The sequence below is a fragment of the Bufo bufo genome, chromosome 11 (genome assembly GCF_905171765.1).
Source record: "Bufo bufo chromosome 11, aBufBuf1.1, whole genome shotgun sequence".
NCBI classification, from domain to species: Eukaryota; Metazoa; Chordata; class Amphibia; order Anura; family Bufonidae; genus Bufo; species Bufo bufo.
Window position 1 is genome coordinate 1090591 of NC_053399.1, and position 15857 is coordinate 1106447.

The 15857-nt window shown below is 49.5% G+C and overlaps 1 protein-coding gene across 4 annotated transcripts in view; it reads left to right on the plus strand.

Annotated features, from left to right (window-relative positions):
- ZNF410 (zinc finger protein 410) overlaps positions 1–15073 on the plus strand; it is a 41094-nt gene extending 26021 nt beyond the window's left edge. For 2 of the 4 annotated variants that reach the window (XM_040412325.1, XM_040412327.1), the window contains 12 exons: positions 4426–4617; positions 4766–4898; positions 10226–10407; positions 10482–10571; positions 10642–10740; positions 10828–11025; positions 13278–13469; positions 13618–13750; positions 13963–14144; positions 14219–14308; positions 14379–14477; positions 14670–15073. In XM_040412325.1, coding sequence (XP_040268259.1) covers positions 4426–4617; positions 4766–4898; positions 10226–10407; positions 10482–10571; positions 10642–10740; positions 10828–11025; positions 13278–13469; positions 13618–13750; positions 13963–14144; positions 14219–14308; positions 14379–14477; positions 14670–14743 — 1664 coding nt within the window. In that variant the 3' untranslated portion in view covers positions 14744–15073. Of the gene's footprint in view, positions 1–4425; positions 4618–4765; positions 4899–10225; positions 10408–10481; positions 10572–10641; positions 10741–10827; positions 11026–13277; positions 13470–13617; positions 13751–13962; positions 14145–14218; positions 14309–14378; positions 14539–14589 lie in introns of all 4 variants that reach the window. The other 2 variants (XR_005774873.1, XM_040412326.1) reach the window with 2 other exon arrangements.
- The last annotated feature ends 784 nt before the right edge of the window (positions 15074–15857 follow it).

Genomic DNA, 15857 nt, shown 5'->3' on the forward strand with positions numbered 1-15857 from the left:
ATTATAAATTGTTACAACTTTGTGAGTTTACATTGGGGATACATATAACTTACATCAATTTAAACAGTATAACTTTGGGACAAACCTATCCAAAATTCACTTGAATAGGTTCAGGGGTTTAAAAGTTAGTATATGGCCCATAATCCTGGGGCAAGAGGCCAGCAGCCAGTCCTCTCCAAAACCCAGTGGCGAGGTTGGTTTCGCCACAACCTCCTCCTGTACTGATAGCTGTCACTGATAACCCCTCCTCCTGTACTGATAGCTGTCACTGATGACACCTCCTCCTGTACTGATAGCTGTCACTGATAACACCTCCTCCTGTACTGATAGCTGTCACTGATAACACCTCCTCCTGTACTGATAGCTGTCACTGATAACACCTCCTCCTGTACTGATAGCTGTCACTGATAACTCCTCCTCCTCCTGTACTGATAGCTGTCAGTCACTGATAACACCTCCTCCTGTACTGATAGCTGTCACTCACTGATAACACCTCCTCCTGTACTGATAGCTGTCACTGATAACCCCTCCTCCTGTACTGATAGCTGTCACTGATAACTCCTCCTCCTGTACTGATAGCTGTCACTCACTGATAACACCTCCTCCTGTACTGATAGCTGTCACTGATAACACCTCCTCCTGTACTGATAGCTGTCAGTCACTGATAACACCTCCTCCTGTACTGATAGCTGTCACTGATAACACCTCCTCCTGTACTGATAGCTGTCAGTCACTGATAACACCTCCTCCTGTACTGATAGCTGTCACTGATAACACCTCCTCCTGTACTGATAGCTGTCACTGATAACACCTCTTCCTGTACTGATAGCTGTCAGTCACTGATAACTCCTCCTCCTGTACTGATAGCTGTCACTGATAACTCCTCCTCCTGTACTGATAGCTGTCACTGATAACACCTCCTCCTGTACTGATAGCTGTCACTGATAACACCTCTTCCTGTACTGATAGCTGTCACTCACTGATAACACCTCCTCCTGTACTGATAGCTGTCACTCACTGATAACACCTCCTCCTGTACTGATAGCTGTCACTCACTGATAACACCTCCTCCTGTACTGATAGCTGTCACTCACTGATAACACCTCCTCCTGTACTGATAGCTGTCACTCACTGATAACACCTCCTCCTGTACTGATAGCTGTCACTGATAACACCTCCTCCTGTACTGATAGCTGTCACTGATAACACCTCCTCCTGTACTGATAGCTGTCACTCACTGATAACACCTCCTCCTGTACTGATAGCTGTCACTCACTGATAACACCTCCTCCTGTACTGATAGCTGTCACTCACTGATAACACCTCCTCCTGTACTGATAGCTGTCACTCACTGATAACACCTCCTCCTGTACTGATAGCTGTCACTGATAACACCTCCTCCTGTACTGATAGCTGTCACTGATAACACCTCCTCCTGTACTGATAGCTGTCACTAATAACACCTCCTCCTGTACTGATAGCTGTCAGTCACTGATAACTCCTCCTCCTGTACTGATAGCTGTCACTGATAACACCTCCTCCTGTACTGATAGCTGTCACTGATAACACCTCCTCCTGTACTGATAGCTGTCAGTACAGGAGGAGGGGTTATCAGTGACAGCTATCAGTACAGGAGGAGGGGTTATCAGTGACAGTTATCAGTACAGGAGGAGGAGTTATCAGTGACAGCTATCAGTACAGGAGGAGGGGTTATCAGTGACAGCTATCAGTACAGGAGGAGGGGTTATCAGTGACAGCTATCAGTACAGGAGGAGGGGTTGTCACTGATAACCCCTCCTCCTGTACTGATAGCTGTCACTGATAACACCTCCTCCTGTACTGATAGCTGTCACTGATAACACCTCCTTCTGTACTGATAGCTGTCACTGATAACTCCTCCTCCTGTACTGATAGCTGTCACTGATAACCCCTCCTCCTGTACTGATAGCTGTCACTGATAACTCCTCCTCCTGTACTGATAGCTGTCACTGATAACTCCTCCTCCTGTACTGATAGCTGTCACTGATAACACCTCCTCCTGTACTGATAGCTGTCACTGATAACACCTCCTCCTGTACTGATAGCTGTCAGTCACTGATAACTCCTCCTCCTGTACTGATAGCTGTCACTGATAACACCTCCTCCTGTACGGATAGCTGTCACTGATAACACCTCCTCCTGTACTGATAGCTGTCACTGATAGCTATCAGTACAGGAGGAGGGGTTATCAGTGACGGCTATCAGTACAGGAGGAGGGGTTATCAGTGACAGCTATTAGTACAGGAGGAGGAGTTATCAGTGACAGTTATCAGTACAGGAGGAGGAGTTATCAGTGACAGCTATCAGTACAGGAGGAGGGGTTATCAGTGACAGCTATCAGTACAGGAGGAGGGGTTATCAGTGACAGCTATCAGTACAGGAGGAGGGGTTGTCACTGATAACCCCTCCTCCTGTACTGATAGCTGTCACTGATAACACCTCCTCCTGTACTGATAGCTGTCACTGATAACTCCTCCTCCTGTACTGATAGCTGTCACTGATAACCCCTCCTCCTGTACTGATAGCTGTCACTGATAACTCCTCCTCCTGTACTGATAGCTGTCACTGATAACACCTCCTCCTGTACTGATAGCTGTCACTGATAACACCTCCTCCTGTACTGATAACTGTCACTGATAACACCTCCTCCTGTACTGATAGCTGTCACTGATAACACCTCCTCCTGTACTGATAACTGTCACTGATAACCCCTCCTCCTGTACTGATAGCTGTCACTGATAACACCTCCTCCTGTACTGATAGCTGTCACTGATAACTCCTCCTCCTGTACTGATAGCTGTCAGTCACTGATAACTCCTCCTCCTGTACTGATAGCTGTCAGTCACTGATAACTCCTCCTCCTGTACTGATAGCTGTCAGTCACTGATAACTCCTCCTCCTGTACTGATAGCTGTCACTGATAACACCTCCTCCTGTACTGATAGCTGTCACTGATAACCCCTCCTCCTGTACTGATAGCTGTCACTGATAACTCCTCCTCCTGTACTGATAGCTGTCAGTCACTAATAACCCCTCCTCCTGTACTGATAGCTGTCACTGATAACACCTCCTCCTGTACTGATAGCTGTCAGTCACTGATAACCCCTCCGCCTGTACTGATAGCTGTCACTGATAACACCTCCTCCTGTACTGATAGCTGTCAGTCACTGATAACTCCTCCTCCTGTACTGATAGCTGTCACTGATAACACCTCCTCCTGTACTGATAACTGTCACTGATAACTCCTCCTCCTGTACTGATAGCTGTCAGTCACTGATAACTCCTCCTCCTGTACTGATAGCTGTCACTGATAACACCTCCTCCTGTACTGATAACTGTCACTGATAACCCCTCCTCCTGTACTGATAGCTGTCAGTCACTGATAATCCCTCCTCCTGTACTGATAGCTGTCACTGATAACTCCTCCTCCTGTACTGATAGCTGTCACTGATAACCCCTCCTCCTGTACTGATAGCTGTCAGTCACTGATAACCCCTCCTCCTGTACTGATAGCTGTCAGTCACTGATAACACCTCCTCCTGTACTGATAGCTGTCACTGATAACCCCTCCTCCTGTACTGATAGCTGTCACTGATAACCCCTCCTCCTGTACTGATAGCTGTCAGTCACTGATAACCCCTCCTCCTGTACTGATAGCTGTCAGTCACTGATAACCCCTCCTCCTGTACTGATAGCTGTCACTGATAACCCCTCCTCCTGTACTGATAGCTGTCAGTCACTGATAACCCCTCCGCCTGTACTGATAGCTGTCACTGATAACACCTCCTCCTGTACTGATAGCTGTCACTGATAACTCCTCCTCCTGTACTGATAGCTGTCACTGATAACCCCTCCTCCTGTACTGATAGCTGTCACTGATAACTCCTCCTCCTGTACTAATAGCTGTCACTGATAACCCCTCCTCCTGTACTGATAGCTGTCACTGATAACACCTCCTCCTGTACTGATAGCTGTCACTGATAACCCCTTCTCCTGTACTGATAGCTGTCACTGATAACCCCTCCTCCTGTACTGATAGCTGTCAGTCACCATGTACCTATGGCACTTTACAGGACTGCAGATATAAATGTAAAAATTACAAGTTTTACTTACTCTTTTCCCAAAAATATACATCAATCTGTTCAGCTTCTTCTGCTCTGTACCATGGTGCTTTCAGATTTTATTGCATTTTTTTCGGTTAAACTTTGGGAGCGGCCTTTGTGATCCTCCTGTGTCCCAAATCCTGATTTACAATTCAGTCCTTCTCTTCCCCCACATCAGGTCTTCTTCTGGTTCCTCGTGAAGTCGGGGCTCTTCTCCTCCTGCGCTCAGGCACAGAGGATGCATGGCCACCCCGCTGACGTACATGAACGGTTTCTTTCACAGGACTAGGTTCTCCATCTGAGCACATGGTCTTTGTTCAGGATGAAGCTGAGGATTCTGGGAATGACTTTCTGCCCAGTGAATGCACAGACAGCAGTACGCCATGGTTTCTGCGGGTTCAGGAGTTGGCTCATGACAGTCTGATTGCCGCCACCAGGGCTCAGCTAGCAAAACACGCAAAGTCCATCAGCAATGGTAAGTCCAGCCAGCTGAATCTCTGCATCCCTCATGCTCGGCATTTTACACCTTCCATGTGATTGGCGCAGAATGAACGCCACGAGCCCTTCAGTTCTCTAGAGGTGACAGTGGAGCAGTTTTCCAAAACAATGTGTATTGTTTGCAGCTGATTCAACACTGAATGGCTCCTGTGAAGCCAGAGCCGCACACCCCGAGAAACCCCTTCGCTGCTCCTTCCGTGGCTGTGAGCGATCCTTTGTGCGTCCAACACACCTGAGATATCACCTGAAAACTCACATGTGAGTGCCCAACGTGAGTACTACAAAATGGCGCTGTAGGCCCCTGATAATTGTAGTATTGTCTTGGGTTTCAGTTCATGGTATGGGGGCTCACTTTTTTTACTGGTTAGTATCTCTTTTTTTATTTATTTTTTGCCACAAAAAAAAATTGAAATAAAATAATTAAAAGTGAACGGTAACACAAAACAATTTTCTCGCCCATATTCATTGGGGGACACAGCAACCGTGGTATAGCTATGTCCTCTAGGAGGCGTTGACACTAGTAAAAGCTGTTGGCTCCTGAAGATTTTTTATTTTTGTTTATTTTTTCCCTCTTCTTTTTCAGATGGGAAAACAGTGGTCGCCTCGGCTCCCTGTTCTCCCGGGGTCGAGTTGCGCCAGTGCCGGTCTCCCGCACTGCTGCCTCCCCCACAGAAGACCAGGTGAACCAGGGCAGACTCGCTCCCCTGCATTCCGCCAGCCAAGGGGTCACCCATCCAAGCCCCCTTTTCCAGCGTCCTGCCACTACAGTGCCGGTAGCTGAAAGGGTGACCCTGCTGGACCAGAGTAGTGGTGAAGATGGCGGCAGGAAAGAGAAGAGATGTGAGTACACGGGACTAGGTGAGTATGTTTAACCCTCTGGGTTGGTCTCCCCCTCCCTCGTGGTGGCAATAGTCTGCAAACAGACAGGGCTTTAGCATAGCCCAGCACCTGCAGCCATTCCAGCACCCCTGAAGCATTCCCCTCTGTCACGGGCTGTTTGGTTGATGATTTGAGTGGAGGACATAGGGGGTTAATAGTGTGCTATATGCATTACTGGCGCGAATTACCCTAGTACTATATTCTGTATTAACATGTAGGGAGCGGAGCTCCCGCTCCCTACAAGGCGGCATCTACCCTTCTCCACCCCTTCTGGAGCGGACGCTGGGCGGGTCGCTCCTGAAGGGGTTAACCGCCCTGCGTTCGGCCGGCACCGCTTCGGTGCTCTGGCCGGGATTTTTGCCGCCCCGCTCAAACTATAGCGGCCAGCAGGGCATACGGTCACACATGCGGAGGAGACTCCCTCTCCCTGACACCTCCCACATTTACACCCCTTGGAGCCGACGCTGTCGCGGCCGACCCGCGCCATCAACGTCCAGGCCAGCGGGGTGAACGCTCCCAGTCAGTCCGGCCGGTCTGTGACACGGCCAGTGCAGCATTCGGTGTGGGGAGGCACTCTCTGAAAAGCCGTGCAGCGGCTTGCTGGGCCGCAGCCTTCATCCTTGGGAGGGGGGCCACTCTGGCGCGAATTCTTCCCGCCCTTCTCCCCCTCCCCCAGTCACCTGCTGAGCCACCGGTCTTGAGACTGCCTTAACCCTTCATGGCCACCCACCATTATTAGGCTGGCACCTGGTTATCTGGGGCTCTTCCCCTAAGTACACTGTGCATGAGTGGAGGATTTAACCCCTTCCTGCCTCTTGTCATTGAGGCCGGCTTCCTAGTTTAAAAAATAAATAAATTGTTAATTAAAATAAAGGAAATGTGCGTCCATACGTGTCCACCTCCTCAGCCGCAGGGCCACCCGGTCTGTGTGGTCCCACACTGGGCCCGTGTCCTATCTTGGCTAAGGGGGACCTCGCATAGTTCCCAATCCACCCTCCGGGGCTGTTTGGTTTATTCTCCACCTGCGCAATCCAGTGAAGGAGCACTGCAGGATCCCAATCCATCCTCCGGGGCCGTTTGGTTGATGATTCTCCACCTGCGCAGTCCAGTGAAGGACCACTGCGGGATCCCAATCCGTCCTCCGGGGCCGTTTGGTTGATTATTCTCTACCTGCGAAACTCGGTGAAGGACCACTGCAGAATCCCAAACCGTCCTCCGGGGCCGTTTGGTTGATGATTCTCCACCTGCGCAGTCCAGTGAAGGACCACTGCAGGATCCCAATCCCTCCTCCGGGGCCGTTTGGTTGATAAATTCTCCACCTGCGCCATAAAGTGGAGAACCTCTGGGATTCCCAATCCACCCTCCTGGGTTGTTGGTTGATAATTCTCCACCTGCGCAATCCAGTGGGGTCCGCTGGAACCTCCCATCCACCCTCTTGGGTTTCTTTGGTTGATAATGCACCACCTTTGCAATCCGGTGGAGAGACCTTTGGGAGTTCCCGTTCCACCCTCGGGTGGTTTGGTTGATAAGTCCCCGCCTGCGCAGTGCACAACTGCCAGGGGCGAGATTCTGAAGGGTAGCTCTACGCGCAAGCGAACCGCAGCAGGACATCTTTCTCCTCGAATATTTCCGCTCCCCCACTCTTCCTCCCTAAATCATGCTCAGACACACCCTCCCTCACTGGGGCGGGTCCGTCCAGGAAGGGGGGAGAATCTCTGATTCGGACCCTGACATGAGTCCGAAGCAATCTTCCAGAGATTGCGTCTAGGTGGCCAGCAGTACTGTCGTATGCATTACCCCCTTCCTTAGGCGGAGTAAATGCACTACTTCAGGATACAGTACCTGCCTTATACATTGTCCCCTGCCATAGGCGGACTAAGTACAATGACTTTGGGTTCGGGACCTGCCATATGCAGATCCATCGGTGGCGTGATGACATGATCACTGGTTACATTGCGTTCTGTATGCATTACCCCCTTACTTAGGTGCACTATTGCACTCCACGGGGTACAGGACTCGCCATATGCGCTAGTTCTCGCAGTGGGCATTCACCCCCCTTCATAGGTGGGGTTTTCTCCCTACCACGGACCAGTACTTGCCGTATGCTTACACCTTCCTTAGGTAGCTAATTGCACTACCATTGAATACGGTTCCGACTGTCGCGCTATCCTTCCATAGGCGGAGTGTTGCACATCACCGTGCTTCTGTCGCATTTCCCCCTTCCGCTAGTGATCCACTAGCGGGGAATAACTAAACATCTTCTGCGGCACCACGGCTCTAGGTGCCTTCGCTTATTTCCAAGAGGGCGTGGCTACAGTCGGTACTCGCAGGTGCCCGGAACTCTTACCCTAGTGCTATATGGGGGCCACCAGTGGACACGGTGGCTATTCATCATTGCATCCTTCTTTTGGTGCTGGTTTCGTGCCTGATTATAACATCCTCTGTCTTCCCAGGGGGTTCCTAGCATCACTTGTGTGTCCTACAGACCCCCCCCCCATCTCCATGGGCCTCCGTTGCTCCACTCGGTCCTGATATTGTCCGCATCAATACGAGATGCATACTCCGTTGCACATATCTGGTGAGTACGTTCCAGCGAGTCGACTTTTTTTCACTGACTCCGTATTCTCTACCACTCCCCCTTCTCTGGGGAAGTGGTTATGCTGGCAACTCTGGTTTAGCTCCTACAGCTTGTTTTCCTCCACAGGTGCAGCTTTTCGCTAATGTTCGAGTTAATGGTCGCTGCAGTGGGTCATCCCCCTCTGGTAGGGGTCCTACCCTGGAGCTAGCTTGGCAGTTGTGCCTGTTCAGCGCCATTCCAGGTAGAATTTTTAAGGTTGGCTCCACTTAACTGGGGCAGTGTGGCACGTGGCTTCTACGGATAGTATCGGGCCTCCCCCTCAGTTTTGCGCTGACGGGGCAAGCGCTGGCTACCACTGTGGTAGCGGTATTACGTTTCCACTACATGCTTGGGTTCTTATTGCACAGCCCTTCGCTAGGCGGTGGACTCTTTAGCACCGGATTCGGTGGCTTCTACGGGTGTTCCCTCCTCTGCTGGGATATGGGGCTAGCAATGCAGTGTGACTTCCCTTGCCTGGCTTCCTTCTCAGGCGGAGTTTTTTGCACGGCCACTTGATCCTTGGCTACTTCTGTATAGCGTCGGTCTTATACCAGGGTATGGGCTAGCCTACTCTTCTCCTGTCTTTTCCTCCTCTGGCTCATGGTTCATAGTCACCCCGTTTGCCTTGGTAGTTCCTACGTTGCTACCTTCCCTTACCTGCGTTGCACGGAGTATTCATTTGGTGGCTTTCCATTCCAGACACGATCCGGTCCCAACTGGTGGGCTGTGGCGCCCTCCACATTCTTCCTCCTACAGGGACTCTTCCATTGATCTGGGTGTGCTAACGGTATCTACACAAAAGCTTCCCACCTTCTCTCCAGAGCCAGAGTTCCGGAAGCATGCGCCATGGAAGCTCTGATTCTTCTTGGTGGGATTGATGGGTCAGGTGTTGGCGCTTCTCTCTTGGGGCAGCTTCCCAGCGTCCTCTGGTGCCCATGGGAATCTTCCTTCAAGGAGCGGCACATACGGTTCCTCTATACTGTCCTTACAGCCTTGGGATCTGACTATAGTTCTCTCAGCGTTCCAGTCCTCTCCCCGGGAGCCCCAGGGGTTATTTTTTCTTGTGGCTATCCCATCCCTCAGGCGGGTGTCTACGCTGGGGGGGGGGGGCTCTCTTGCAAGATCCCCTACCTGGTTCTTCCACGGCTAAGGCGGGTCTCCGGCCCATTCCTTCTTCTCCCGAAGGTGGTCTCTGACTTCCATATCAATTAAGTAATTGTCCTTCCTTCACAGTCCCTTCCTTCGCACCCTTACCGAAGGGAGTTACATTGTGGACGTTGTCAGTGCTCTAATCATTTTTAGCAGCTTCTAGTCCCTCCCGGCGTACGGACCCCCTTTTTCTCTCGGGAGGGTCCTCGCTGGGGATTGGCGGCCTCCAAAGGGCGATTGCACGTTGGATTTGGTCTGCAAGTGCTGCAGCTTACTACACTCGGATCGGGGTTCCACCCTTAGGTGTCACGGCTATCTCCCCCAAAGCGGTGGGCGCTTCTTGGGCTAGGAGGAATTGCGCTTCGGCTGCACAGTTGTGTAAGGTGGCTCCGGTCCTCCTTACACATGTTCGCAAGAAATTACCAGGTGCATACTTATGCATCGACGGTCGCTGCGTGGGCCGCATGGTCTTGTAGGCGACAGTTCTTAGTTGCCTGCAGGGGCGCTTGCTCCATGGGTCTGTGGTTTTCTCTCCCTGTGGCCTGCTCTCGGACGTCCCACGGTTCCTGTGTCCCCCAATGAATATGGGCGAGAAAACGAGATTTTGTAAAACTTACCAGTAAAATCTCTTTTTCGCTCTTCATTGGGGGACACAGCACCCACCCAGTAATGTTGTTCGGCCACAGTTGTGGCTGTTGCTGGTTAGAACCTAGTTCGGTTCTTGGCATTGTTGCTATTCCACGTTTTTTTCGTTGGTTTACTTGCTTCTCACAAACTGAAGCTCTCTCTCCAGGCTGCCAGGGGAGGAGCTAACGACTTTTACTAGTGTCAACGCCTCCTAGAGGACATAGCTATACCACGGTTTCTGTGTCCCCCAATGAAGAGCGAGAAAGAGATTTTACTGGTAAGTTTTACAAAATCTCGTTGTTTTTTTTGCCAGAAATGAACGCTCCTTTACATGTCCTGCGGAGGGTTGTGGAAAGAGCTTTTATGTTCTCCAGAGGTTAAACGTACACATGCGCACTCATAACGGCGAGCGCCCATTCCTGTGCCCTGAGCCCGGCTGTGAAAAGCCGTTTTCTACAGCTGGGAACCTGAAGAACCATCTGCGTATCCATACTGGTGAGCGCTAACCTGTCCTTCTATGTGTCCTGTTACGGTTGGCACATGACTTACGAGGACTCTGCCTCCGACAGGAGAGAAACCCTTTCTGTGCGAGGAGGAGGGATGTGGCCGCAGCTTTGCCGAATATTCAAGCCTTAGAAAACATCTGGTTGTCCATTCAGGTAACGAGGCAGCTGCTGTGTCTTTCAAGTTGCTGGCTGTTCATGGCTGACGCTTGACGCCGTCTTTCAGGTGTAAAGTCACATCCGTGTCCAGTATGTGGCAAAAACTTTTCTCAAAGTGGGAGCAGAAATGTCCATGTTAGAAAGCATCACCCATTGAGGAGGGCAGGTCAGTGGCTGTGTGTTCTGTGTGTGCTGTAACTTATGGACTTGGAGTGGGTTTTGTGCTCAGAGACATTCATGGTCTTTCTATTAAATGTTCCTACAGAGGACGGAGAGTCACCTAAGGTTCCTGATACAGAATTGCTGCATAGCCTCCAGCTAGATCCCAGCACAGATTCCAGAGATAAGAGCCATGGCGCCCTACTGTCTCCCTCAGAGCCGCCATCACTGCTGCAAGACCTGCCGCCCAGTGACAACTCCTCATTCATCCTCCTCAACCTGGCCAGATCAGGTAACGTTCCCTGGGAGGTCACTGCTGATTTCCTTCTCATCTGTTCTGTGGCCCTTCCTGTAATTTCCACATTCTAATTATCTTCCCGAATCCCCTAATCATGGAGTAATTCTACCTCTAGGCACTGGTAATTCATAACAACTAAGACAAGGTATTGGCTTCCCTGAGCCCCCACCACCTGTTTCCATCCTGTCTCACTATTGGAGGTTGGATTAGGTATCAGAGAGCCTGTGTTGGGGAACTTACTTCATGTAAGAGCCATAGTAAAGTGGGACTTGGATCATCGTGCTGACAGGCTGGTGCTCCCCACCTTTTCATCTCTGGAAGACTTTGATAATTTTCTGTCCCTTCAATTTGTTGCATCATCTCAGACATTGGGGGCATATCACTAGAATATGCCCTCAGTGTCTGACAGGTGCGGGTCCCAGAAGTGGGACCTGCACCTATCTCTAGAACAGAGCCTGCAAAGTGAAGGAGGGTGCACCGCACATGCACAGCCGCTCTCCAGTCACTTCTGTGGGACTGCCGAAAATAGCTGAGCGCTTGCCTATAGGAATAAATAGAGGGCGGCTGCGCATGTGCAGTGTGCCCTATTTCAGGAGGAACCTGCACCTGTCGGACATTGAGGGCTTATCCGAGCAATTTGCCACCAATGTCTGAGCTGATACAACCCCGTAAGATTTATTTTCCAGATGGTAATTTCAGGCTGTGCAGCTGAGCGTACTGTATCTTCTACCTGGACAGGGTGTTCAAGGTTTTTACCCACATTCAGTCCAAAAGTCCATTCAGGTGATTTCCTCACTAGTTTGGAGCCATCTACTGTGGAAAATTGTAATCTCCATTTCACGGATCCCTCCTGATGCTTAAAAACATAAATCATGATCATAAAGAACCTAAAAAAAATGCCTCAAGATGGACAAGACACTAACTTAAGTAGATAGAATAAGGAGGTGATTAGATTTTTTTTATTTTTTTTGTGTCTCTGGAAGTAGAAGAACCTGGATTTGTAAGAACTCGTTCTACTAGGGAAAACTTCTTTTTGTGGATGGAAAGTTGTCAGAGTCCATTGGATTAGAAATGTTGTGCATCCTCTCAAAGCTGGCATCATGCTTTCATGAACTATTCTAGGTTAAATCTTTGGTTTCCATTTACTCCCATGACAGCAGCCCGAGAGACCAGCTCCGCCCAGACAGGAAATGGGAGCACTTCCACAAGGTTTTTAGGGAGAACTCCTTCCTCCCCCGACACCTCAATTTCTGTCCCAATCGAAATGAGGACTATCAGGATGTCTCTGGAATTTGGTTAGACCAACCTATGGGTTGTCTAGCTGTTTTTAGTGATGGTCTATCCTCAGAATAGGCCATTACTAGCTGACTGGTGGGTGTCTGGCCCGCCGCACCCCTGTGATCAACCGTTCTCTGTAGCTTTGTTGCTGGAATCGCCTATCTTGAAGATGGACCATCACTTAGAAATGTCTAGATAGCCCCTAGGGTACAGTCACAGTTTTTGGGGCAGGTTTGGAGGCAGATTTCCCTTCATATTTTTCAGCCAAAGCCAGAAGGGGATTCAAAAGGAATCAGAAGTATAAAGGAAGGTTTCTCTTTCCTGCTGGTTCCATTTCTGGCTTTAGCTGAAAACCTGAAGGGAAATCGGCTGCAAAACCTGCTCTAAAATGATGGTGAACTCACGATAAGGGTTCAGGAGGGGCCTGGATGTATTTGTGGAGTGTATTTTTTTTCCCCTTAAATGAGGAAAATTGGCTTCCACCTCACAGGGGTTTTTGCTTTCCTCTGTATCAAATTGCAGGATAACAGGCCGAACTGGATGCATGTCTTTTTTTATTTATTTTTTATTTTTAGCCTAACAAACTATGGTATGTTAAAGGGGTTGTCTTGATCTACATCTTGAAAAGAAATGGGGCGTCTAGTCCACCATTGTCAGATGGATTGTCAGGGCTATGTGTCTTGAACATACTTCAGCCGATTCTGCTGTGGCGGCCCCACCTATGTGCACCATACTTTACCATGTGTTGATGGAATCTCCGTTTTGGCGTTGCCGGTCTCTGCTCTGCCCTGTACTTCATACACTGAGCTTTCATCATTCTGCTTCCTGATTTACACTTCAGTCCTTCTCTTCCCCCACATCAGGTCTTCTTCTGGTTCCTCGTGAAGTCGGGGCTCTTCTCCTCCTGCGCTCAGGCACAGAGGATGCATGGCCACCCCGCTGACGTACATGAACGGTTTCTTTCACAGGACTAGGTTCTCCATCTGAGCACATGGTCTTTGTTCAGGATGAAGCTGAGGATTCTGGGAATGACTTCCTGCCCAGTGAATGCACAGACAGCAGTACGCCATGGTTTCTGCGGGTTCAGGAGTTGGCTCATGACAGTCTGATTGCCGCCACCAGGGCTCAGCTAGCAAAACACGCAAAGTCCATCAGCAATGGTAAGTCCAGCCAGCTGAATCTCTGCATCCCTCATGCTCGGCATTTTACACCTTCCATGTGATTGGCGCAGAATGAACGCCACGAGCCCTTCAGTTCTCTGGAGGTGACAGTGGAGCAGTTTTCCAAAACAATGTGTATTGTTTGCAGCTGATTCAACACTGAATGGCTCCTGTGAAGCCAGAGCCGCACACCCCGAGAAACGCCTTCGCTGCTCCTTCCGTGGCTGTGAGCGATCCTTTGTGCGTCCAACACACTTGAGATATCACCTGAAAACTCACATGTGAGTACTACAAAATGGCGCTGTATGCCCCTGATAATTATAGTATAGTCTTGGTTTTCAGTTCATGGTATTGGGGGAGGGGGGGGCTCACTTGTCAATTACTGATTAGTATTTCATGTTGTTGTTTTTTTTTCTTTCTGCCACATATAAAAAATAAAATAAAAATTATAATGAAAAGTGAACCGTAACACAAAACAATTTTTTTTTGCCAGAAATAAGCGCTCCTTCACATGTCCTGCGGAGGGTTGTGGGAAGAGCTTTTATGTTCTCCAGAGGTTGAACGTACACATGCGCACTCATAACGGCGAGCGCCCATTCCTGTGCCCTGAGCCCAGCTGTGAAAAGCCGTTTTCTACAGCTGGGAACCTGAAGAACCATCTGCGTATCCATACTGGTGAGCGCTAACCTGTCCTTCTATGTGTCCTGTTACGGTTGGCACATGACTTACGAGGACTCTGCCTCCGACAGGAGAGAAACCCTTTCTGTGCGAGGAGGAGGGATGTGGCCGCAGCTTTGCCGAATATTCAAGCCTTAGAAAACATCTGGTTGTCCATTCAGGTAACGAGGCAGCTGCTGTGTCTTTCAAGTTGCTGGCTGTTCATGGCTGACGCTTGACGCCGTCTTTCAGGTGTAAAGTCACATCCGTGTCCAGTATGCGGCAAGAACTTTTCTCAAAGCGGGAGCAGAAATGTCCATGTTAGAAAGCATCACCCATTGAAGAGGGCAGGTCAGTGACTGTGTGTTCTGTAAGTGGATTGTGTAAAAGCTCTGCCTTTCCATGTCGTCCTTCAGTTAAACTTTGTGCCTTCTGACTTTTAATTCACTCTATTTCTGAGGTGTCTTAACCAGCTTAGTGCACTTGTTGTCAGATCTATAGTCTGCTCCCATGATGAGTATATGTTGGTGTCTTCTCCTGCAGAGCACAGTCCAGAAGCCGAACCTCTACAGCAGAGTGAGGAGAGTCCCTGGGGAGGCGGGGAGACTCTCCTATGAGGATGAAGTCTCCCTCTTGCTAAATTAGACGTTTGGAAACCTTTTTCATTGGTTTTACTGATTAGCACTTGTGTTCTTTGAGAAACTTTGTTGGAGACAAGTATCTGCTTTATGGCTGGTGCCCCCAAGATCTGCACCACCGAGTCTTCCAGATGCCGCAGCCCCTGCCCTCATCATCCGCTGCACAGAATAAGACTCCTCCTCCATATTGGCAAGTCAACTATGGGAAGTGGCAGTAAAACCCTGATCCTGTGAGGGGCTCTACACATCAGTTTGGCCGTGTGTTGTTGTGTTTTGTTTTTTTTAACTAGTAAAAGTCAAAATAACTACTACTTTTGTTTTTTTTTTTCATTTTTTGTTTTTTGGGCGGGGGTTTAGAGTTAGGGTTGAGGGGGGTGGTCTGGTAACAATTTGTTTTAAATACAATCAGTCCCGGTTGTTTGGAATACACAAATACCAGTTTCTTTTTATTGGTGTCCTTTTTTTAGGGTTAGGGTTACAGAGGTCTCAGAAAACGAGAGGGAGAGTAATCAGACACACAGAGGTAGGGGAAGGGGCTACAAGAAAACTCAAAATAACAGGGGTAGAGGAGGAAGGAACAATCAGAGAGGAAGACAGGATCAGGGCGTGTCAGATTTTTTAGACACACCCTACCCCCTACGCAACCGAGGGCCTCAAAGATCACCACCTCAGACCAACAAGGGAGTGGGCAACATAACCAAATAATCAACCTCTCTAACCAACAACTGCAGGGCCCAGAGATGTGTTTACTTAGCAGGGGCCTGTCCTTTGTCCCCACCTCTAGCTTTAGCCTCTTCAACTGGGTTAGAGATATCCATCTCTTTGCCAGAAAGCTTAAATGGCGCAAACACTTTGCGCTTGTGGCGAGGTGAGAGAGCAAGGAGATGGGTATCTCACCCGACATCCTTCAAGATGTTCGCCTTCTATATAGCCTGAGTGATAGTATTCCCCAGGAGGGCAAAGGCCCGTTTACCTCACTCAGAAACAAAAGCTTGAAGATGCCTCCGTTGGGGGACCCAACCTGCATAGATGTTTTTGTGAACCAGGTGTGTCGTGATTTAACTAATCTGATGTCTAGTCATGGTGGCTTCAA